Source organism: Balearica regulorum, chromosome 2 (genome assembly GCF_011004875.1).
Source record: "Balearica regulorum gibbericeps isolate bBalReg1 chromosome 2, bBalReg1.pri, whole genome shotgun sequence".
In the NCBI taxonomy this organism is placed as follows: Eukaryota; Metazoa; Chordata; class Aves; order Gruiformes; family Gruidae; genus Balearica; species Balearica regulorum.
The window spans coordinates 157,833,005-157,856,253 of record NC_046185.1 but is presented as its reverse complement, the minus strand read 5'-3'; the positions used below and the strand labels follow the sequence as shown (position 1 = coordinate 157,856,253).

The 23,249-nt window shown below is 39.1% G+C and overlaps 1 protein-coding gene across 3 annotated transcripts in view; it reads right to left on the bottom strand.

Moving 5' to 3' along the window:
- The window catches only part of PTPRN2 (protein tyrosine phosphatase receptor type N2), a 674,941-nt gene that overhangs the window by 223,864 nt on the left and 427,828 nt on the right, over nucleotides 1-23,249 (bottom strand). For all 3 annotated transcript variants that reach the window (XM_075746622.1, XM_075746624.1, XM_075746623.1), the window contains exon 12: nucleotides 19,542-19,606. In XM_075746622.1, the coding sequence (XP_075602737.1) occupies nucleotides 19,542-19,606 (65 nt within the window). The remainder of the gene's footprint in view (nucleotides 1-19,541; nucleotides 19,607-23,249) is intronic.

Below are 23,249 nucleotides of genomic sequence, written 5' to 3'. Positions count from 1 at the left end.
TTTGGCTTGGAATTAGGTTACGAAAGTAAACCCAAGGGAGTGGGTGACTATGGAAAAGCTCCTCATTTTCCTTGTCTTTCCCTTGTATGCAGGACAGTGGGGTGTAGCAGACTTTCTACTATCTGTGCTTTATCTTGCATCCTAATGATGCTAACACATTTGTGTAAGACCTTAATCAAAGCAATTCTTCCATTGATTTCACTGCATTTTGAATCAGAACTGTCGCAGGCACATGGTCCTGATCTTCTTCAGAGCTGGAAGCAGGCACAGGGGAATAAGGTCTGGTAGCGACTGTGTCCAGAACAATTCCAATCAATTCTAAAAGTTTCTCTAGGGCCAAACAACACTGCAGCACACTCATCCAAAGCCCCTGGTGATTCACAGAGGGAAAATAGCTGCAGGGAACTTTAAATTTGTTTGTCAACTAGCTCACACCAGCCAGTCCACAAGGTATAGAGAAAGCCATGAAAATGACAGCATTCCTTGGAAAAGGCATGAGGCCAGATTGCACAAGCAATTTTCTTGCAGGTAAGGTAGAATTCCACCCTTTTCCTTCTGCCTTCAAAAATTAGTCCTTACACTGGAGCTGGAATCACCGGTATGGAAGAGAAACCCACCTGATACAGTGTGGGCAACCACCCTGCTTTGAGCAGGAGATGGGACAAGGTGACTGCAGGGTCCCTTCAGACATTTTTATGATTTTGTGGTTGATTCTCCAGATGCTTCCAGGAGCCAGCAGGCTTTGAAATATAACAGCAATGTGAAGAAACTTGACCACACTTCTCAGAAACACCCTTGCAGGTGACCAGGGATGGGAATTACAGTCACAGTTATTTGGGCCGCAGGAAGAATAAGGCATAGCTGTCAGTTCACTCCTGTCCCTCTTTTGGGCTACAGGTTTCATACAGAACCAAATGCTGCACATCTGATGGATGTCTGGTTCACCTGGGTAGTACAAACATCTGCTTTTTTGCTAGGGAATGTGCCCTTCCAAATTTCACAAAGCCATCATACAGAAGAGAGGGAGGATTTGTTAGGTATTAGATGAAAATCTTATGCTCAAAGCTAACAGATCTTTGCAAACAAGAGCACTTATTGTGAAAAAAGAATTGCATGTTTTTAGTACAAAGTTATAAGTTAAAAAAAAGGTAAAAAAATAGCCTGAGGAAAAATATTATGTGAAGTGTTGCATCAAAACACTCAAGTGCTGCTGAATACTCGAGCTAAGCGTGTGGCAATCACCTGACATTTATACCATGTTGTAAAACCCAAAATAGTGGGTCATGAACGTGCCCCTGTGACACTGCTGCATCTGAAAGGTCTTTCCTCTTGCCTGGTCCTAGTATGACATGGGAGAAGCGAGCAGTCAGTTCTTCACGTAATTCCAGGTAAAATTTAAAATATAAACAAAGTTCCAGGAAATTGCACTGATCTCTTTTTGACACTTTATAATTTTCTCTGGGTAACGTGCTTAAGTTGTAGCCTGGAAGACAAAAAACATGATGGGGAAGGTGGAGGAAAGGAAGCACTTGCCACACTAACTATCCACTGGAGGCATAAGCACCAGTCCTGATCTGACCTGATATAAATTTCTGTATGAGAAGGGGTTTTCAGAAGAAATCAAATGCTAAATACTTGCATATAATTGTAAAAAAAGTAACACGTGAAGTCATGGGCTATTAACTAATCACTATACTTCAACTAATGGCAGTATACAGTTGCTAGGTAACCCCTGATAAGATGTGTGCATTGGCTGCCTGAGAATTACTAAAGTGATTCCCTCCACCACCACCACCACCAAAACCACCTCTGAGTCAAACTGATTACATAGGAGTTTCTGTTTTGACTGATTTTATAGGAGATAAATGCTGACTACATTGTGTTTAGACAGATGAAATCTGCATGCTAGCTGATAAAATCTAAAAAAAATGCAATCACTGAAGTGCATTTGTTGCTTTTTCAATGGGCTCATTTACCCTTGACATCATAATGCTGCACGCTGGAATCCTGAATTCTCAGACTGATTTATTTTCATATACTGCATTATATTTCATAAGCTGTGAAGAGTCAGATGACTGGAAGCTGACTCTGAAAATCAATGAGGAACAGATACCTACTGGCAGTATATGAGCAGTGTTGCCCTTTTACATTTTTTTATTATTTTTTACTATTTCACACTATCACAGTTATGTGTTTGATAGAAACCTGAAATTCAATTCTATTTGAGCATTTTTTTAATGTATTTTGGTTCACCAAGTTAATATTAAATAAAAATGAATGCTAAGCCAATTCAGTAAACAGTTTTTGAGGAAATATACTGGCTCAGTTGTTCCAAATAAAATAAAAAGGAAAACAAGACTCAAAACAAAACAGAAAAGAAAAAGACATCCCCAATATGAAGAACTGCATGGAAACTGCTGGCAGAAAATAATAGGTTTGATTTTTTTTACCCAACTGTCTAGCATACAGTATAGTATATACTCCACAAGCTATTTTAGCAAAAAGACTTGCTGTATCTCTGAGTCTTAATATTATTCCTTATGCTGGAAAATCAGACGCTCTCAAGGAAAGTATTTAAAAGGAATTAAGAGAAATTCAAAGCTATTTCACCCTTCTAAACTTATGATTTTTACAGTGTGTGTGAATTGTCTCCCTCTTCTGGCTGATCCAGACACCCCAAGGGACCTACAACTGTTCAAACACAGGAGGCTCCAGGTTTGGTGTGGGCACAGCTCAGCCAGCCTCGCTCCTCTGTGGCAGTTTATATGGAGACTGCAGCACCTACCTACAGGCACAGGTTTGCAACGGGACATTTTCTTCATGGTAAGCACTCTGTCCTCTACCATGAGACTACCTATCATCCCCTAGGAAGGGGTGAGCAAGCAATGAAAGAAAGAACAAAATTAGAGATGCCAACATTATTATATTTTTCTTCTGAGTTAGCTTTGAGGTTAGGGGACACACCAGGGGTTTCTACACTACCAGAAGAGGAACACAGTTGTTTGCATACACTCCAAGTGGCACGACTATTTTTGTATCCCAATCACACATCTACTCTGCTGGCATCAGCCAGGGCTCCTTCCATGGCATACATTGCTCACAGCTTGATGCAACAAACTGCCCGACAACTATATTGAGAAACAGCTTGTTTTGTTTTTCTAATTTGGAAAACAAAGGCGCGCTGCAAGCTGCGCTGACTGGGAAGTCATACATCTTTAACACAAAGTGAAAAGGAAAAGAAAAGAAGGCAACATCCTTTAGTTATAGCAGACACCTTCCTCTTTTCTTCCAAAGTGCCCTGTCAGCCTGGCTGACCTCATGCCACTTTTCAACACCAGCCAAAGAGAATGAAGTCTTTATTGTCTTTGTGTTCAGAAGTTCATATTAGGGAACTTGTTGCCTTTAAAGAGAGGGCTTCAGGCTACTAGAAGAGACTCTTTCTCTGGTGGGATCAGCTATGAAACTAATGTAGACTACAGACTGTTCACTGCATAGGTCAGTGGGTCTCAAAGGGTTGCCCTGCAAGGTGAGTTAACCACGGGGCCATCAAGATCCAGCCTGGCCCAGAATAACACAGTCCAGGCCTGACAGGAGCTTTCATGTCCCCTTGCACTCAGTCTCCAGGGAAACTCTTACAACAGCAGCCCCACTTCAGGAAATCACCTTAACCTAATCTTGGACACATGGAGTATAGGACAGGCCTAATAACGGCCTCTTAGAAGTGCGCAAGGGCTATGAGGCCTGCTGGGATTTGGTGATCCAACTGTTCAAGTTCAGTGTGCTCATGCGCTCCATGAACAGTGCTCAGACAGTCAAGGATAGCTACAAATGGTTGAAGATCACACTTGGGAGTCCCTAGGACAGGCTTATCAGACCAATGTGGAGTTGAGTGAATATTTTTTGTACCATTCACATCTTCAGCCAACACTACAGATTGTGATATCCCAAATTTACCTAGTTATTTATATGACAGAATCATCTTGAGACCCCAGATCTATTGAAGATCCAACCTATTCAATCTTAGCTTTTAAACTGAATCTCATTTAACTATGCAGCCCTAGCCTTTGGCTTTCCCTGTAATCACTGGTGAGAAATAAAAGGCAATTCCAGTTATAGCTGGACTATGCTGATTATAGAGCTCAGTTAACTACACTCCTATCACAGATGATTCAATTAAGTGTCTGTACAACTAAGTTAGGGGCAGATAATGTTAGCTACTAATAGACCTTTCTAATCATTGGGGTCACATCTCACTGGGGCAGGTAAGGGTGCAGGGAAGTCTTGGAAACTGTGAGCCAGTCTTTCAAGGCTCTGGAAAAAGCCAGAGCTGGTCTTATGAACTGGGAGCCTGGAAACTTCACGCATGCAATTGCCTGCTCCTCCAGTGTCCCATGAAACAGAGCTGGTGTACAATTTCTGAAGATGGACAGGATTGAACCAAAGAAATAACTTGATTGGATCATTCGTCTTCACAGGAAAACGACCCAGCAAACCTCTCAGTATTTGCTAATCTGTCAAGTATTTAGCATGAGGGAATCTAGCCTGGTGGTTCCCTATACCTGCTACATTATATGAACAATAAAGGTATTAGATATCGGGCATGTAGCAAGGAAGAGACCTTGCTCTGAAAACTTACAGCCTGAATGGGCTGGGTAGGAGAATTAATACCCTGCAAACAAGTAATTTTACAACAGAGGAATTCTGTGGTTCCACATCTCCTGAGCCAGAAAAAACACAGTTGACACAATTTTTCAAAGTCTGCTCTTCTGACTTGTGGTCTGATGGCAGGTTTCTAAGACCATGTTATAAATTAAGGGCAGCTGCCAATACAATATATTGCTGTGCCACTGTATATAATAAAGGTGGCTGCCTTCTTCTGTTTCTTGGAGGTTATTTGCATTCCTAACCAGAGACAGAATTTGGCTGAGCAAATTTGGGAGTCCCCAGGATGAAGCAGAAATTTCAGCAGAAATTTAATTACTTGAAATGTATCAAGTTGCCATATTTTGTTTATTTGCTGAGATTCAATTACGAAAATTGCCAGTCTGCAACTCCAAATTGCATGACAACTGTTGAACTTACAGTCTCACAAGGATAATCACCCCAGAGCACAACAACACACACATCGCTCCACCACCATAAATTAATATAAGCTGCCAGTAATTGAAAAGGGCAGAATAAACTCCACACCTCCTTTATTCTCTGGCTGGTATAATGAGGATGTCATTCTATTGTCTCCTGGGTGGGATCTTTTGCCACCTCGGCTGTTATAGGTTTTTTCTAGACACATTGGGTACAAATATGGTTTCACTTCACAAAATGTCTCTGTGCCCTCACCAGTCTGTTCATCCCTGTCAAATCAGGATTTCACACATTGTTTTCTGCACATTCCCTAATCTTAGCGAAAGTTTCATTTCCCCAGCCCATTGCCATCGGCTATTAGTCTGGCACAAAACTCAAGCTCAAAATGAAAAAGATAAAACAGAGAAAAGACAGCAGACACAGCTACCATTGCTCTGCTTTCTCTTGTCGCAGTTAACAAAATACGTTTAATAGCACATTGTGTTATTGGTGAGCCAGAGAGACAACCAGGTGCATCTTGTCATACCCTATGAATATTACCTATTCCTGAAATATTCTATATCCGCCCATTAGTGTTTCCAAAGTTCACCATGGCAATAGACAGAGGAACATTTCCTTGTTTAGTGGATACAAAAGAGCAGGAACAACATGGTGTTAGCCACTGTGGATGTTACTGACCAACAAGGTCACAGACAACACCTAGATTGGCTCTAAGCTTCGACTGTTGAATCTAAAAGACCAAAGTCTTGAAAAGACAATTCAAAATTTCACACATTAATAATGATTTTTTTTTTTATATTATGGCATCCTCATAAGACCTTAGTTATCTGACAGGCTTTTAGCATTTTTGCCTACTTGGTATCAGCAAAGTAAAGAAATTGAGCTTGTTTAGAAAAGAGACAAAATTATTTTGCATGGTAAGACAAATATATTTTAAAATGTAATGAAATCCTGTCAATTTGTTTAAAAAATTTTATTGGCAGATTCTGTTTTTTATGGGTGAAAAACTCTCTTCTCTCGTTTAGAAAAGAATGATTTTCCTTTTAGCATTCAAATTTGCATGCCAATATACTTTGCATATAATTTACATACCATACTGTATCACAACCACTTTGTCTCTTATTGTAAAATCCAAGATCAGCTCCTAGCATTTCACAGCTAGGATTATTAAAACATTTTGTTAAGTCAAGTCTGAAGATAAGCTTTCATCCTGATGCTCCTGGAATTGCATACTAATGGGCAGGAGAGGTGAGCATCTGGTTCAGGCATTGGATCAGGCTTTGGGTCCAATCCCAAATTTCAAAAAGGCTTGTTTTCAAATTTGGACAATTTCATTTGATATCTTTATAACTCAGATCCTTATTTGTAAATAAGAAAAATGATAATTTTAATTCCCTTTCTTTTCTAATCTTGTCTTTTTGAGTGATTATCTGTAATCGCTCAAAGGCAGTTTTCCTGTCACTCTATGTGTGGGCAGGTACCCAGCGAGATCCCAATCCTGTCTAGAAAAGATTACTATAATGCGCTTGTTAATCAAAACTACTCAGCCTTTTTTCAATTAAACGATTTGTGCAAAGAAAAATCAATTTGCTACAGAATGAATTTTTTCATAGATCCACTCAAGTTTTAGGGAAACTTTGAATAGGGATTTTTTTTTTTTTCATGTCAAAGACATGATTTTTGGTTAAAAAGTTCACACTTTAGGGTCAGAGCACTCCTACGGGAAACTGACGTTCAAGCCTTCATCTTCTTGACTCAGAACAAGGATCTTTGTACGAACAAGGAGCTGTGTTGAACACCTACTTGTCCCAGGTTCTCTTGTCTATCTGGAATATTAAAATAGCTACATAAAATGAAACAATTCTAGGAGGCTACTACCCAGTGTAGCTAATGAGGTTTAGCCCACATAGAAGAGCAGTGCAGAAAATCAGGGTCTCCCTCCTTCTGCATGAGGACCTACACCTCAAGTTGTTGTGCTTCTATCATGAAAAACTGGGGAAAGACTTGATTTCATCCAAATCGGAAACCAGCAATGCTCCACAATATCAAAAAGCTCTGCAGCACACAAACCATGTCCTGCTGAGCGCTGCTAGGTGTGTACACTGTACTTTTGTGGGAAAAAATCAGCGCACATCCCGAAGCTGCCTGTGATACTTCAGTAGTGTGAAGTAGCAGCTCCCTGCAAAAAGGTGACTGGAAATGGGACCCAGGACCACAGCCAAGGGCCATGAAGCACCTGAAGCCTCTTCCTTACCTGTGGGAAGAACCTAAGGACGTTACTTAATACAAAGTACCTTAAACAGCTAAAATAGGTTGCAGAGGTCAGTGGTGTGAGTACTCACACTGTAGTGGATATATTGCTTACAAGTAGCACTGCATTGCTTATCTCCAGATGCTACCTTGAGATGTATGTAATGGAAGCTTAATGCTTTGCTAATCAATAGATCATCATCATAATCTCTCTACTTAAGACCAGCTCAAACCAGCATTTCAGTAGAAGCTTCTATAACTGATTTGGTCTTTTTTTTCCTCTAAATATTCACCTATTGTAGCCAAAGTTACTTGTTATATAGGAAGGATTCCCAATTTCTTCCATGATGAAATAGTTATTATTTACATTAAAATTAATAGCAAAATGTGTAAGAAGGTGAAGTGAATGAAGAAGAACTTGGATCAAGTAGTGCTGCCTACGCTCTGTGCAGACTGCTGCTGTTCTGCCGCAGAACACCATGAACTTCACAGAGTCAATTTAGTGCCTTAGGAGAAGGCAAAGAGAACAAGGGCAGCTCTGGTCTAAGCACCACTTCGGTCAAATGGGTAACAGTTTAAGAGGGGCCATTTATACTCTCAGGTGTACATCTTGTTAGTGTAGGTAGCACCAGAAGAACTGGCACCTTTTTCTTTTAGGAACAAATACTGGGATTTCCCAGAAAATATCTGACTACCTTACATTATCTGGCACCTGTGTGCCAGACACCTGTGTGATGCTGAACACCCATCTGTGAATCTGTGATATATGCTACATGCATTTCTTTCCTTTTTTTTTTTTTTTTTTAAGCTTGGCAAAGGAGTTGATTAGGAAGATAAAGTCTCTGCAAAAATTTTGGACAAAGATGCCAGCACAGATTGTACAGTAAAAGATATCAGGTCTGCCAATACATGCACACCACAGTCTGCAGGCTGCCTATACTTGCCTTTCAATGATTTATTGCACAAATTACTGGAATTGTGAAACAGTACAAGCCATATTTCCATATTTCTATTTGGTATAGATTTGATAACGAAAGGATGCAACTTCCTCGACAAGCAGTATTTGTATTCTAGCTATTCTCTTTTCTTGGTCAGTAGGAATATCCTTTCTTTCAGAGCAGTCTCTGCTTATCTTTGCTTTCTGCTCTCTCCTGCTACAGGCAATATAGCTGAATGCTGCTGATATGACTTTTGTCCAGTTTGAAATCTAAAGAAGATACCTTTTGTACAACAATTTCTCCAGGAATTAAATAAACTCACTGATAGTAATTTGAGTTTTAAAAGGATGGAGTCACACATTGATTGTGTGTGCACAGCGATCAGTAACTAGCTGAAACCGTCTAATGTCCAGCAGCACTCACAACTCCGCTAGGTAGATCTCAGAAAATACAATACCCTTCCACGAAAGGATGTACTCATATATATATGTATATATATGAATATATATAGGAATATACATATATATGTGTGCCGTTATTTGTAAGATCAGGACTTTAATGACATATTAAATTTTAAAAAAAGGTCATAAAACTCCCAACATGTACAAGGAAGGGTAAGAGATTATGTATAACTGATAACAATAATAATAACAAAACCAACAACAATAAAGATGATGATGATGATGTAAAGGCAAACGCTTCTTTTAGGATGGACCAGATTTTTGTACTAGTGTAGACAAAAGTATCAAGAAATATTTCTAACTGTATATTTGAACAGAGAGCTGTATCAATTGAACATATTAACTGATATAGAAAACATGCTAGTCTCACTTTTGGATGACCTATGATGATACATTTTATTCATATACTTTTTTAATGGTTTATATGTTCTCCAGTTGGTAACTGCCTGACTCTTCCATTTAGTGCACAGCACACAAAATAGAAGTTAGCTCTTCACGTTGTGTGTATGCACGCACAGATACATAGATACACGCACAAAACCCTAAAGCAACATACTGCACTTATCTTCTTCCCATTTTTAGATCATACATATTTCATTAAGTTTCATGCAGAGTGTCTTCTGATTTATGGTAATTGTCAACAAAAGCAAAAAATGCCGACAATTTTAACCCTGCAGTGCTGAGGATTTAACTGGGATAAAATTAAAATGTTTAGGGGGAAAAAAAACCCCACAACACCCTAAGCGACTGGGAGCTTGACCCTTGAGATGTTGTCAATTTTTTATTTTATTTTATTGTGTTTGTTGTCTGTAGAAGCAGATGCCAGCAGCAACATCTGATGTACCGGACACCTCCAGCGTTATCCCAGCATGCCCATGGCCTGGAGGACTTGGAGTGAGACTAATTTCCATATCAAACCCAATTTAGATGAAACATCTTGGTTTTAAAAAAAATAAAAAATCCAGCGCATCAATAGCCCCTTGATTAGATTTTCATCTCCTGAGCAGACAAATATGAATATTTATTACCATGAATGCAGATTTCCCTCTTTCCATTGCTCTGATCTTGAATATTACCCACTGCTAATTTTTATGAAAATTTGGGCAACATAATGTTTTCACATAAACTGACAGTTCTTGAGATAATCCCGTTATTGTTTGGTGGGAAATGACAGTTTCCGCTTATTCATGTGTTAACGAGGGATTAAATGTTGTTTTTCATCACTGTAATCTAAGATGGACTGGAAATTAAAATTCGAACATTGCGCATTAGCAGAGCTTTGAGGACCAGAATTTGTTTGCGTTCACTTAGTAAAAATCTGTAAAATAACAGTTTAACAATCGAGATACATATCATAAAACCAGCACTGATGTTTGTAAAGTGAAATCATTACTCTACCTGCTAAAGGTAAAGAGCCAGAGAGGTAAATAGTTCACAAAATGACATCCCTTTGCAAGAGCAAAGTGCACGGTGAACCGTTGTCAGCCGCAATGGTCCTCGGGCATTAATGGACTAGGTTATTTGTCCGTGGCATAGAACCGTGTCCCTTTTCCTTGTCACAGGTTCTGATACTCAAACACTTGATATGCTCAGATCACGTTGAAAAACCTCTCTATGATAGCTCTATCCATAGCGCTAAAAGCAGTCATACCGGCCCAGGAGCTGTTTTCACGCATGCCAAAGTGCTGTGCTCACGCCTTATCCAGGTCTTGGTGTGCAGTACGTAGACACATATAATTCTTCACTGAAATGGGCATTTCGCTGGACCTTCAGTGTATAGCTATAAAGGATGAGTTGTTTCCTCGATGCTTGTGCCTAATGCCCAACAATGCGAACCAGAGACACATACCTGCACCATGTGCAGTGAAAATAGAGACCTATTGGTGACATTCTGCAGTTCTCGAGCCATTTCATTGCTGTTCCTCAGAAGCTTTGAGTTACACATTCAGTTAAGTAGGTTTGCAATTCTATTAAAAACCCCCCAACATTTCCCTTTGATACCAGTCAAAGTGCAAACAAAACTAAAACTATGCTTAGGCAAAGCAACTCAAACATCCGCCTAACTAACTCTTAAAGCGAACTCATCAGGATAAATCTGTCTGGTTCATGGAAACAGAAACAAAGCTGATCGTCAACAAAACTAATTTAAATGGAATCCTCATGCTTAAATATAGAATCTTGTTAAAAATATTCTGACTAAAATATGATTTTATATGCATAGCACATAAAGCCTCGCATTCTGAAGAACGCTGAAGTGATGGACATGCAGCAGCACTACAGCAATGTTGCCCCTGAGGCCGGAAACTTAGTGATGTAGAGGTGCAAAACTATTCTGGACAGGATGAATGAGAATGTGCTACCAAACCTCCAGCCTTCCCAGAAAGCAGATCAGATCTTAAGTTTTACAGCCTAGTACTTAAAAGCCTACAATAAATGGCACAGCAATTCTTGTAACTAGATAGGAGAGGAAAAAAAAAGTCACTACCTGCAGTTGAAGTTTAACTCTAAGGAAAACACATGCTTTAACACCTGTGCTCCAACCGCATTAAAGCTGCCTGCTGTGAGAGGTCCCCGGCCTGGATCTTGGTTAGACTTAGAAGCAAAGCAGTCTAGAAGAGTACTAGTTGGCACAGGACACAATGTGAGTGACCACGCCAACAATTTAACAGTACAGACGATTAGAATTATAGAATCACAGAACCATTTAGGTTGTAAAAGACCTTTAAGATCATCAAGTCCAACTGTTACCCTAGCACTGCCAAGTCCACCACTAAACCATGTCCCTAAGCACCACATCAGCACATCTTTCAAATACCTCCAGGGATGGAAACTCCACCACTTCCCTGGGCAGCCTGTTCCAGTGATTGACAACCCTTTCGGTGAAGAAATATTTCCTAATATCCAATCTAAACTTCCCCTGGCACAACTGTGGGACCACACCAGGCTCTGTGCCCTGTTCTTGTTTATTTTACCAGTGCTGATGTAGCTACAAGGCCCTTGATGCCAGGTATTCATATAGAAGGGCTGGATGTCTCACAGCTTGAATCAGCCCAAGACACTCTCCTGGCTCACAGAACGAGAGCAGAGGTCCTGGCGAGTGGATCTCCAGGGCGACCTGGAGGGGAACATTTGCTGTCCAGGGACTGCTAGGGAGAGGGCTAACTGGGATCTACCACCTCTTCCTCTCCTCAAAGAGTTAAATCTGTGTTTGAGATTGCTTGAAATTCTTGCCAGGATCAAGCTCTTGCCTCTGAAGGTGGAAGAATCTGCCTTCTCACAATTTCTGACCAGCTCTATCACTCAAACTTCAGACAGGTAAACAGAATTTAATCTTAATCTACAGCTTCCCCAGTCAACCCATTACACTACTGAAGATTTTGTTTTCCTTTGAGTCATAATGAACTGGCTGCTAGTAGAGGGAGGATGCTGAATTTCATGAATCAGTAAGATATCTAGTACAAACAATCACATTCTCCTATGTAAAGATCCTGCATATCTTCTTTACAAATATATCAAATGCAGGCTGCCAAATCATAGGGTAGATAATAACATTGATTTTTAAGCAGAATTACCCAGCAGTTTGCTTTATGTAGTTGGTGCTAGTATCTAAATCTCTTTTCTCTACAGATCTATAATGGTTTGTAAGGGAAACTCTGCTTTAAAAACAATGGCATGACACGGCCTAACACCAAGACAAATCCCTAAACCAAACACATGCTACTTTTTTAAGGGAACAACGTTAAAAAAGACAAAAAGGAACAACACCGGTAGAATGCTAAGTTCCTGAAGCCACAAGGCAAACCGTATCTTGTTTCATTTTACATGATACTGAATAAAAATTGAATTGCTGTAGTTGCCATGGCAACTGCCACATCACTTGGCACTTCTGCTCCTTTAAATCACATAGTGCTACTGTAAAGGAATTCATGAACCAACATGACACTTGAATACTTGTGATTTTTATACTGTTTCAGGAGGAAAACATAAATCATTATACACTGATAGTTGTCTCTGAAAATCAGGTTTGTTGTATTTTTCTTAACATTATAATCTCCTCATTTCCTTGTCGTGTTCTTTAAAAATTTGTAAAGAAGGTGGAGGGCATTGTCACAATCAGAGCACAAGAAAAGAAATTACTACTGACACCTGATTTCCAAACTGAAGCTGTGACCTGTCATTCAGATGTCAAAATACCTCTGCTATGCAATATTCAAATCAAATACAGGGGATAAACATTGGAACTTTGCCCCTCCACAACCACAGACGGTGTGATAAGTGACAGAAGACAGTCTTAGTAGCATCCAGGCATCTCTTTAACTCTAAACTTATCAGCAGCTTAAAAGGAAATCTAGCTATATACTTAAAGCTACGCATATTCTAAGTGTTTGCAGAGTTGGGGCCATGATTTATATTGTTTTAGTATGTTCTGTATATAACATGCAGTCACAGAAGGTATATGACAAAATAATGTGGTAAAATAATATACATATTCATGCTGCATATTTTTTGTTTTTATTTTGCTGTTTATTAACACTCTGGATGCAATTTATTTGAAAAGCAGCCCTCTAGTGGGCTATGTACCATAATGAATAGTTAATAAATAGCAATAACATTATCTCTAAATATTAGCTAAAATGCATTTTGTGAAAACATACAAGATCTTAAATAAATGAGCCATAGAGCTCCATCATTCTCTTTGGAGAAATTTAATGTTCTGTTTGGCTTTATTCCTTAAAGCTTTTGAAGCATTACTTCTAAACGCTACTGTATGACTAACTTCTGATTAGCATCACTTTACTATACATGTATACTCACAAAACTGTAATACTGAGATATTATTCACTGTCAGTAAAACTCCATAAAGGTAGTATATTACTAGTAGCATTCTATGTAAAATACAATCTATGAGTTTTTAACGGTTACACAGCTTTAGAATCTATAACACGTGTGTGTGGAATAAAGCGAATCTTCCTCATTGTGCCTTCACCAAGAATATTTCTAGGGTTGTACTCCTTAAGGTGTTTCATTTAATGATTATTTTTCTAATTTGTATATATAGCTTTAAAGTTACATGCCTTAAAGCAAAGAGGCCATCTGTGACCTGACGCATGCCTTGCCCATAGCAACATAAGTTGCTGCACAACACTGTCCTCCTGGAAATCTCTGCTCAACTGCTAATCAGCACAGCCGCAGCAATCAGCAAAAGCCACCAGCGAAAGCTGTCTGCAGGATCTCCCATCCCAGATCTCATGTAACAGCAAAAAATGAACTTGTTGATCGCTAAGCCATGGGTTTTGTAGGAAAAGATGCTGAAAGCAGGCTCACGGTAAAAGCTCTCCCTGGTGTCCCCTGGTCTAAGAATGCCTGCACCGTAATGCAGAGGTGTATTCCCTCGTATGCACCTGTGTTTGGCTTCAGCCTAATTAGGTCTAAGTAAGAGGAGAGTGGGTTTCAACAGAAGTTGCAAATCTCACCTGTGACTTGCACTACACCTTGAGTATTTACGCATGTACAGCCTGTATTCCCGCACTGTGGTCTGCATCAGAGCTACCTTATCTACATGATCTTGGGTACAGCATCCCTTCCTATCCCAGTGCACCTCCAGGCGCAATATCTGCTCCGGATCAGGAGTGTTTGCTGATTGCCAAGATGTCACTAAACAAGGCAACTGGAGTAGGTCCCAGGCTAATTTGGTCTTTATAAGCCAAAAGCTAACCCTTAGCATTCTCGCTAGTCATTGGAGAAGATCAGAAAAAAGCTGACACCTTATTCTTCACCAATTGCAAATGATTTGTGAAGTTCTGTACTCACTCCAATTTTTTATGGATTTCCAATATCATTCTGGGTAAAATCTGGATATACAGACATTAACGACAAAATTTGGCAACATTAAGGAAGATAGTAAGATAAAAATCTGACTCCTGCCTCAAAGAGGCTTGTGCATCTCTGGAAAGTCTGTCTGATCATGTCATCTACCTTCACTAGAATTTTTAAATGCAGATTTCTTTATTGTAGTAACATCACTTTATGCAACATCAACATAATTCTACACCTATCAAAATATCATAAATGAGAATATCCTGAAACGTGTCAAAATATTACTGGTCTATTTTAGAACATCTAGAGGTACAGCAAAGTATTCATTTCACATATATTTTGGGTTATTTCCATTTGGTTTTGAAATCTATTCTAATTCTTATGTCTGCCATATGAGAACCATGATTCGAATCCTACAAACAAAGTTACAATTCCAGTGATGAATGTCTTTTGTGCAGCCCTACTGGGAAATCGAAAAAGTTAATTTAAAATAATGTATTCCGGAGTAGGTGCTGTTTTACCAGTTTAAGACAGAAACAGTGCCATTCCCTCTGTTTGTTTCAGGACTTGATTCAGATCATTTATTAATCAAATCACAGACTTTTAGCCTCCAAAACCTGATTTGAATCATTACACTTTCTTGAGCCTGACCTGTTATTCTGAAATTGTTGATTAAAACAAATTTCAGCCAAAAGCAGAACAAAGAGTTATTTTTTCATGGCATAGTAACTGCATTTGAACCATTACTTGAAATTTTCTTAAACTGGAGCTGGACTTGAACCAGACAAACTCTGGTCACATCCAAGCTCAGCGTGGAACTGAACTGAAAAATACTGCACTTTTATAATAATTCAAAAGTGCTTATGTGAAGAGAAAGAAGTGGTTAAGTTCCTAAAGGATGTGGAAGGAATTCCAGGTTACTCAGTGACCTCTGTGCGGGGCTGTGGTTGATGGTTCCTGCTGAGCTCCCTTGGGCTGGAGAGCAGCTCCTGGGTACGAGTGCACTTGGACTAACATTTGCATGGGACTGGGGCTCCCAACCCTGCTGAATCCTGGACTCACCTGGGGCTTTCCCTCCCTGCGAGACCAAATGCTGTCCCCAAGATCTCGCAGGGGGGCTCGGCCATGCAAAGCAACAAGTTCAACTCTTATTTCTGAAAAATGCAATGGTCCACCTCAAGTTGGGACACAGGAGAATGGAGTTATGGGTCCTGCTTAAATGCTGTTTAGCTCTTCAGGTTTTTTACCAGTACTCTGCCTCTTTACCACTACTATGCAAATACACGCCTAGATAACACAACACTTACATATGTACCCTCACATACATTGAACTATTGAAGGTTCTTGAACTTCTGAAGATGACCTTAGGACTTCAGAGATTTTGATGTATGGGACATCAAAAGAAAATACCTCAAAGACAACAGCAGCTTCACTGTGTCTGAATAACCAACAAGGTATAAAAAGCTCATGATGAATTTTTGTGGCACAAACATCATGAATGACAATGACTCAAACAAATCTTGGAGGGCTGCTGTATGGGAGTTTTAGAGGTGTTATAGGTGCTGGAAAACTCCAAATAGAAAATAAATGTCTCAGGAAATATAATTCCAGAGGTAGTCAGTACTGCAGCAATGCACACATCCTCAGGATTTCAATGTCGACACTGGTTTTCTCTACAGCAGAGTTATTCCTGGTATTCTTCTGGTATAACAGCTTTCTTACAAACAAGATAGATAGGTGCCAAAATAATTAGCACTTTAAGAGTGATACACAGCACATCAAACTCCAATCCAACTCTGGATCCCTGGACCATTGAATATTCTGCTGGCAAATGTTAGATGTTGAGGTGGATGCACTGTGGAAGTACCAGCAAAGGTCTGGTGTTCTCCAGTGACCTGAAAGAAGCTCTGCTTACCCACATTCCAGACAATGCTTTGCACTATATCATCCAAAGCTTCCCATGAAACATGTAGAACTTTTAAGTCAACATCCTGACACATGAGCAGCTTTTGACGTTGCAGCTTTAATTTTGCTAACGTAGAGCCTGCCCTACATTGACACAACGCAGCTAACCTCAGCTCTATCCAAAAAAACTCCCTGAAGCTGTGGAAATCTTTTAGATGACAGAAAGATGATGAACTGTATTGTAGCTCTGGTAGACTCCAGACCCATGTTGTTAATGACTACACAGCACGTGTTTATGCAGTGACATAAAAGCAATTCATCAGCCCTCCCTGGACTTGACTGAACGGCTCAGTAAGCTTGGTGTGAATTTTAAAATCTGTTGTTGCTTTTGAAATGCTTTTCTTGAGATAGAAAGTGAGAGATTGAGGAGCTGTGAGAAGCATTTCTCTTCTCCACAGAGAAAGAGAGTTTCCTTCTACCGCACCCAAGGCCTGGGTAGTCATTGGTGCATGCACATTCCTTACTGAGGCACAAATCCTGTTATCATAGTTCAACACCTAAACCAGATTCCACTGTCCAGAGCAATACATGAATTATTGCTGAGCTTAGAACAGTTCCTGCATTTGTTTACACAGCTGCTCCATTTGCCATTACTATCTCAGCTATATTTCTCTTGAACTGTTTCAGATATGAAACATGCCATGCGAAATCAATCCTTTTTATTTTACAGTCCTGCAAGTGAAGATTATATATCCATTAACTTTGTCATGAATCTGACCTACTGTCCCAACAAAAAGGCCATTTCTCATTCTGAAACTAGACTTTTTCTAAGTACTTTTGGTTTGAGCATCTTGACTTTGATTTACAGTTACTGTTACATATAATTCCATTCTTACAATGTGAAGAAAAAGAAATCCTTATTCTACAAAAGGCTTCTTCATTATGTTAAAATATGTACTTTCTATTATTTTAACGTTGTTAAACACCAGGGTGAATAAAAAACCAACAACCCTGCAAAACTGGATTAACATAGATTTAACCTGAAATAGCCTGAATCTGATACCCTATCAACAAAGAAACAGCTTGGTTACAGCACTCTATTATTTTTCATGTAGGTGAGACTGCAGAAATGTATTCATTATGTATACAATCATATCTGATAAGACTCAGAAAGGGGAATGTACACAGCTGGGAGAATTCACATCCAACACAATATTAAGCAGCTGAATAAATGCTCTTCCATCACCTTAATGTTTCAAACTACTTGGTTCTTTCACTGCTGATATCTCAGATGTAACCTGGAATATATTTAGGCCAAAATGTCTGCTTCCCTTCAGATAATACATTTTCACTCTTTGCCTTCTTAAAATACATATTTGGCAGAGTGTAAAGCACCACCTTCTGTCAAAGTCTTTATTAATTCAAGTAGTATCACCATTTTTTTTAAGAGCTATGATAGTCTAAATATATGAGAGATGAGTTCTGCAATGACTTTTACTAAACCAAGCACAAGAACCAGATTGGGGAGATCTCTAGCCTAAGAACTTGTCCATTTTTTCCAGTTCTATTAGCTGGTCTTAAAAAAAGCCAAATAGTCCTGGAGGCTAGATCTCTAGTACATCCTTAGACTACAATGATTACAACAACCCTGTTACTACAATGAGGATCAATGATGCATTTGACAGGTGACAACTTCTTGCATTTCAAATATCCAAAAGTGCTTTCTTTCTCCATCGGCCACATATAAGATAACAATTAATTTAACAGTGAGCATCGGAAGTGAAGTGGGCTTTCATTGTCCAGCTGACTTTGAAGCAAACTGGAATCCCTTCAATGACTGGAATTCGACAAAATACCTGGAGGTATTTCATGAGCATGAGGAGACACATTGGGTAAAATTTTATGGAATGTGGCTTCCATAGACTATGCCACAGTCCTGGTTCTCCTGTTATTTAGTAGAAACCAGGGCTTGTGGATAGCACAAACGCAAGCTTCACTCTCGCTCGAAGTCAGGACACAGCCTGAGGTGCACAGCCATGCTCCAGGATACGCTTCCCAGCTCTTGAAGTTATGCACCCTTGAGAACCTCAACTAGTGAAATCAGCTCCAGTTAAGGAGAGATGTGGCTTTCACTTTCTGATGATTTCACCTATGTTTGTTTCCAAGTTCTAATTCTTACAGCTTTGACCCTGAGCGTCTCAGCAGGTCTCAGCGTTGGTACCTCTTCAGGACCAAGTCTTTTAATAATGTGAATAAAGTTACACAAAGAACCTCAGAAATCCTGGCAAGTTGAGTTCTTAGGCATGAACTGATAAAAATTAGAAATATAAAAAGTGAAAATCAGTAAAAAGGGAAAAAAAAAATTCCTTCAGTATAAGTTAGTAATTCATTATTCTTAATGCTGAGAATAATGTAATCACAAGAAAAAGGCATTTGTCTAGCCCTGTGAGCATTCACCACTATCAAAATTACTTAAATGAAAAGGCAAAAAAAAGATAACTGTGTACACAAAATTAGCACGAGAATTAGCAATCAACTGTAGTTCATACAAGGTTCTTAGCAGATAGCATCATCTTTATTAATAAATGATGAACTGCTTAGTGGAGTTTTTGCTTAGTGATATCACCATAATAACAGACACATGTTTTATTTATGCTTCAAGTTACATCCAAAATAAGCAAGTCATTCACTGTCAGATTCTCTCTAACATCTGAGGACTCTTTACCCCAAATTTAAACTTTCATTGATCTAGATGAGATAGCACGCTATCAAAACCAAGGGGAATAATACGACAACTTCAGTTGCTGTGCTCATCTTTGGGGATTTTGTTCCTGTGATACAACAAAGCAAAAAACTGCATTTCTTAAAGCTGGCTGTACTTTTCTCATAAGGACGGTATTTTTTTCTCTGTGGGATACAGTGCTATTTATGCAGCAGATTGTATTTTGACAGATGCAACTGTATCATAAAAAGGCCCTTAGCGCTATCAGGCTGGTAGCTCACAAACGTTCACGAGCTCCAGGATTTCTTAAAAAAACCCCAACAATTAAAATGTTTTTGAGAATGTAAAATGCCCCAAGCCACTTACCTCCCCCACACCAGTCTGCAGAATTTTCAGTCCAGTTGTTTTTTCAAGTTCCTCTTTGTTGATGGCTGTAAGGAAAATTAAGATTGAAAGAGTTACAGGAAAGCTGGAATATGCATGATATTGCAGCATTTACAATATAACCAACCTTCTTTCCTCCATCAATAAATTCATGACAGTTCCTACCTATGGCATCTATGGAATATCTTTCCCTGATAACTACTCCGCTAGTCAGTTTTTTGAATGCACAGGTATGCCATTAATTTTTCATTCCGATGTGAAAAAGAAAGCCAAACTAATTCTAGATCCCTTGTATACACAGTATCACAAACATTTAACACATATACACAATATGTTTGGAAACTTCCTACTGTCTTCCTTGCAGTGAAGAGCAGGGCAGCAGTTTACCACTACAACAGCATTTCACAACAAATACAGAGTCTTGCCTAGCAGGTAAGACAAACAGTTTATTTCATGGCATCAGGATGCAATGAACAATGTTGGGTTTTTTTGGGTTTTTTTGTTTGTTTGGTTTGGTTTGGTTTTTTAAATTAATTTTTTCCTATTTATCAGCTTCTATATCCGTAAAAGCATTCAAAACAAAAATAAAGTAATCAAGCATAAAACAGCTAAATGCAAAATAGAGGTAGTAATCACTAGGACTACATCTATACTTGCAACCCAAACATGTCCAGGGCATGAATTTGAGCACTGCCCTACCATTGCCCGTACTTTTACATCATTACTATGTTCTTCACATGATTTTGGCCTTTGCCCACTACTGTTCTCACAAAACAATGCCCAACCACAGTGCTGGGGACAGCACAAGGATGAGATTATTCCCAGCTGGGGGTATTGGGTAAGTATATCCCATTTCGGATGGGAAGACTTTAACCTTCTAGATGTAAACTGTGTCAGTTGGACTCATGTCCAAAACCCAGGCACCTGGCTTGATGTATTTATGAGTAGAAACAAAGCCTTGCAGCCTAGTAAAACTCTCCTCCCTTTAGCTGTCTAGTCATTGACTATGTAATCCAAGTGAGTCATCTAGGTTCTCTCTGCAGTCAATGGAAAGGGATGGACATTTACTACGATGAGTCATCCCGCTAATCTTACACACATCTGCAGGCACCTCTCTCTTTCCTTTGATTACGGATACAATTTGCATAGACTCAGCTTCTCAGTTTAAGTTGCCTAAAGGAAACATTCCTACCAGAAAGGACAAGAAGAGTGCTAGAACATATCGTATGCTGTAAATTTGCATAAAGATACTGAAAGGAGTGAATATATTTTTCTTTCATTTGTGAAAAATACTCTTTAATTGTTGCCATTCAAAACATCTTCAAAACAGTTCAGATTGTAGCAGACAATTGTCAGAAACAATATTATTGTGAACTGATACTTTATTTAGTTTGTCCAAAGTGCAACACAAATGACTCACATTTATTTCAGAAGTGAGTCATATCATTAGGGCTCAATCTCACCTCATATATCCAAAATGTGGAAGGATTTTTGTAAGAGTTTGTGTGTGCAAAGACTCAAGAAGTGAAACCTCAAGCAATTCTAATACAATGAAACTTTCCTGACTGCCTTCAGCAAGGGATAAATATTGCCCACGATTGAAATGGAGAGGAAAGCTCTCCACCTTTTAGACCCACACAGGTTTGGTTTTGCTTCTTTTTAATATGCTGCCAACTAAGCAGATAGGAACATGGAGTCCCAAACTAAGAAAGCCTAAACGCATATTTTGTTGGATGACAGCCTAAAATCCATATGATCCCATACTTAATACTTATGACGTGCTTTACACATTCACAAACGTATTTTTTCCACCCAGAGTCACAGGGACCACATGGGAAGAGTTGCCCGCACTATGCGATCTGAGGCTACGTTTTCACTGTGTTGTATATGTTGTGCGGCATTAATTTCCCCCCAAAATAAGCAAATCTTTCCCAATAAGCTTGATTTTCATCCTTGAGATGGACTCTGGACTATGTTGCTTCACTGATGGCTGATGACCTGCCATGTCATGTAACAGCATTCTCCCTTTTGGTTGTGCTATGTCATTGCGAAAGTGTGCCATGCCACCACACTGACCTCGCACCCAGCATACACATTAAAGGCAGATTTCTACCAAATGCAAAAATTTAGAAAATTTATAAAAACTCAAAGCTCCACAGCCTCCTCCAAAGAGACTGAATGGTCCAAGAAATAATTCTTTGGTAGCTTAGGATAAAGAAAACTGCACAGCAGAGTGGCTGCAAAATAAATGGGTATAAGTAAACAACAAGGCTTAAATCCCAGTGTGTAATTTCCTACCACATGAGCAGTTAATAGAAAATATTGGGTCTGCTGAATCTCTGAATTTTATAATTACTATTAGATATTTGACCTCCTTTCTATAGGTTTCCTGCAGACTCTAATTATTGAAGCTTTGATATTAAGAAACAAAAAAAAGTTTACTTAACACCCTGCTTTCCCCCTTGATACTGGCTAAAACACAAAGGACAGCTCTGACAGTCATGCTAACGTAAGCCCTGCCAAAATTAGGAGGCATGAAGGCACGACGTGTTACTGATTAAATCATAACCTGAAAATGGTCAAGCTCAGGCACTATCAGATTGTGGAGAGAGACACACAGCAGACAGTCTCTGGCATGTTCACTCCAGGCATGTTCACTCTGGCATGTTCACTAGAGGAGCATATTTTAGCTAACCTTGAACGCCACAAGCAGTTCAGGAAGGTCAAGAAATTCTGTCAAAAACTGTGGTGCTGAAGCTGAAGCATCAACTTCATATCAAGCAGCTGCTTCAAGCTGCTGAACAGTGAATATAACTGCTTAACTTTTTCTATGCGTAACTATAACTGAGAATTTAAGACAATAAAACATAGTCAATAGCCTATAGATAGATGAGGAAGAAGTGGTGCAAAAATGAATTCAGATATTAAGAACAAGCTACTAATCCTTTGAAAATTGGCCTAATTTTAAAAAAATATTTTAGCGTACTACCTGCTACCTTTTATTTCAATACAAATATACATCAGATGATGTCACTGTTGCAAATTTTATGAAGTGGAAATTATAACTCTGGGTAACATGGTATATTGCACATTTCATCATAGTTGGTTTTTTTACGGCCACACTTTAAAGTCCTGAAATACTAATGGAGAACTGACAAACTCATCAGCAAAGAGGCATAATAAAAACAGCTATTCAAAAAAAAAGCAAAAAAAACCCCAACCCAACCCAGTTAGCAACATATAAATCCCTTTTTTAATCTTCCACTGAAACAAAAAGGGCTTCCAAACACACAAAAAAGGAGGCCTTTAAATTAAATTCACTAGATGAAGGATATGCAAATTACCTGAAGAAGCGGAGCCCTATAATGTTCTCAAAATTCTGCAATAGCCTATTTAATTAGTATTTTAATTTATCAGAATAATTCTTTGCACTTGACAATTTATGCAGCATTCCATATAATTAAGCACGTAGCTACAGTGGAATAATTTTGCCTACTCTCTGTATACCAGTTATTTTAACCTGAAAGAATCTGTGGAAGTCTCTTCTGTGATCTAAATTACAATGGGGACAACTTAATGGCTTTGCTCTATTAGACAGCACGATGAGGGTGTTACTGAGTGTTAAAGGGTAGAGATTGTCACTGTTCATAGTCTCAGAATCATAGAATCATAGAATGGTTTGGGTTGGAA